The 2,500-nt window shown below is 37.8% G+C and overlaps 2 protein-coding genes across 3 annotated transcripts in view; both read left to right on the top strand.

The window, feature by feature from the left end:
* The window catches only part of LOC144032098 (uncharacterized), a 4,399-nt gene extending 1,937 nt beyond the window's left edge, over positions 1-2,462 (top strand). The window contains exon 2 of the mRNA XM_077539765.1: positions 1,981-2,462. Within this exon, the coding sequence (XP_077395891.1) occupies positions 1,981-2,240 (260 nt within the window). The 3' untranslated portion in view covers positions 2,241-2,462. The remainder of the gene's footprint in view (positions 1-1,980) is intronic.
* The window catches only part of arid4a (AT-rich interactive domain 4A), a 51,232-nt gene that overhangs the window by 26,601 nt on the left and 22,131 nt on the right, over positions 1-2,500 (top strand). The gene's annotated exons all lie outside the window — the stretch shown is intronic.

Raw genomic sequence — 2,500 nt, 5'->3', positions numbered from 1 at the left:
CTATCAAACATGAAACCTCAGCTCCTTACTCACCCCATCAGAATGGGACTGCAGAAAGAGCATGGAGGACTCTGTTTGAAATGGCAAGATGTATGTTAATTGAGAGCGGACTACCAAAAGAGTTGTGGACATATGCAGTACAAACTGCAGCTATAATTAGAAATCGATGCTTGAATAGACGTCTTCAACAAACCCCATATTTCATATTAACTGGGAAGAAACCCGATTTGTCCAAAATGAGAGCATTTGGTACAGAGTGTTTTGCCTACAAATATGATAAGAAAAAGTTAGACACGCGCTGTGAAAAGGGAATATTTGTTGGCTATGATAAAAACAGTCCTGCATTTTTAATCTATTATCCAAATACGGGTAAAGTAATGAAAAACAGGCTAGTGAAGTTTGTCACAAAGAATACAAATGAATGTGATACTCAGACAGATGATTTGCACGACTATTTCCAACACAAAATGAGAGCTGACCTTCAGCAACCGAAACTTGATTTGTCCAATGTAATTCCACAAAAAGTAAAAAGCGAGTTGTGTGAGTCCAATAGTGATCTAAAAAGTGATGAGGGAAACCAAAGTCCTCGCTATCCAAAGAGAGAAAGAAGACCCCCGCAGTATTATACTGATTATGAATACGAAGTAAAAACTGAAGATGAAGGGTCAATAGATGTTGATTATTGTTATCGTGTAACTTGTGATGTTCCATTGACAGTACAGGAGGCTTTGAGCTCTTCAAAATCAGAGCAGTGGGTTAAAGCCATGAAAGAAGAAATTGATTCTTTAACAGAAAATGACACCTTTACATTAACATCTTTACCTGAAGGTAAACATGCAGTGGGGGGAAGATGGGTTTTTGCCATTAAAGATAACCCAGTTGAGACCATTTACAAGGCTAGATATGTGGCAAAAGGTTATAGTCAAGTGGCTGGTATTGATTATAATGAAACGTTCTCACCTACTCCTGATATGACCTCAGTCCGTGTGCTAATGCAACTTGCAGCTCAGTACGACTTAGAGCTCCATCAGATGGATGTTAAAACTGCATATTTGCATGCCCCTATAGATTGTGAAATTTATATGGAGCAGCCTGAAGGGTTTGAGGTGAAGTCGAAAACAGGAAAGAAATTGGTGTGTAGACTCAATAAGTCACTGTATGGTCTGAAACAGTCAGGGCGGAATTGGAATAAAATGCTTCATGACTGTCTAATTGAAAATGACTTTGTTCAAAATACAGCAGACTATTGTGTTTACAGTAAAGAATCGGACAATGAAAAGATCATCCTGATTATTTGGGTTGATGACATTATCCTTGCAGCGAGTGATTGTCAAATACTTCAAAGTGTGAAGGAAATGTTGAGAAAAAAATTCAAAATTAAAGATCTTGGGAAGTTGACACATTTCCTTGGCATAGATTTTACCCAGAAACAGGGGCAAGTAAAAATGGATCAGAAGAGATTCATAACCAAGATTTTGGAAAGATTTGACATGACTCACTGCAAAGCAAGATTAACACCATGTGAAATGAAAATGAAATTTGATAATGAGGGTGAACTTGCTGATTCAAAGAAATATCGTGAATTAATTGGCAGTTTAATCTATGTAATGACTTCTACTCGACCAGATTTGAGTTTCATCGTGAGTAAATTGTCACAATATCTTTCTGAACCAAAACAACAACATTGGGTAGCAGCTAAACATGTGTTAAGGTATTTAAAAGGCACAGTGGAAAAGGAATTGTGTTACAGGAAACATGTCAATCTTAAACTTGTGGCCTATGCTGATGCAGACTGGGCAGCTGATCAAAATGATAGGCGGAGTATGACTGGTTACTGTTTTAGCTTGTCTGAGAGTGGAGCTATTATTTCCTGGAAGTCTAAGAAACAACCCACTGTAGCTTTATCCACATGTGAAGCTGAATATATTGCTTTGTCAGTTACTACACAAGAAAGTCTTTACCTTGTACATTTACTTGCAGGAATGGACAATGGATTTGTGTATACACCTGTCACGATTTTTGAAGACAATCAAGGTGCTATTGCTCTTTCAAAGAACCCAGTATGTCGTCAACGGTGCAAGCACATTGACATTAAATATCATTTTGTCAGAGCTATACTTGGTGATGGGAAAATAATAATTTGTTACTGTCCTACAGATGGAATGGTGGCAGATATTTTTACTAAACCTGTTACTAAAGTGAGAATGGATGCATTTGTAATTTTTCTATTTGGTATTTAAATGTTTGTATAGATAGAAAACTGAATTGTGTGTTTAAGGATATGATGCACTGTTTTGTAATTATGTCAATTTAAGAACAAGTGGGGGTGTTGGATTGTTGTCAGGTGTCCTTAATTGACGTAATCTACTACTGGGTGTGGGCGGGGTTACACACCGGTGTTCATTCAAATAAATGGCTGTGCACTCAGTCACTATGTGAGTTGCATGCAGGCCGAACGCAAACTGCTGCTGTCTTGTGTTTTCCTCCGTCTGCCGGCATT

Source organism: Festucalex cinctus, chromosome 12 (genome assembly GCF_051991245.1).
Source record: "Festucalex cinctus isolate MCC-2025b chromosome 12, RoL_Fcin_1.0, whole genome shotgun sequence".
Lineage (NCBI taxonomy): Eukaryota > Metazoa > Chordata > Actinopteri > Syngnathiformes > Syngnathidae > Festucalex > Festucalex cinctus.
Note: the sequence above shows the minus strand (reverse complement) of the source record. Positions and strands in the feature narration are given on the sequence as shown.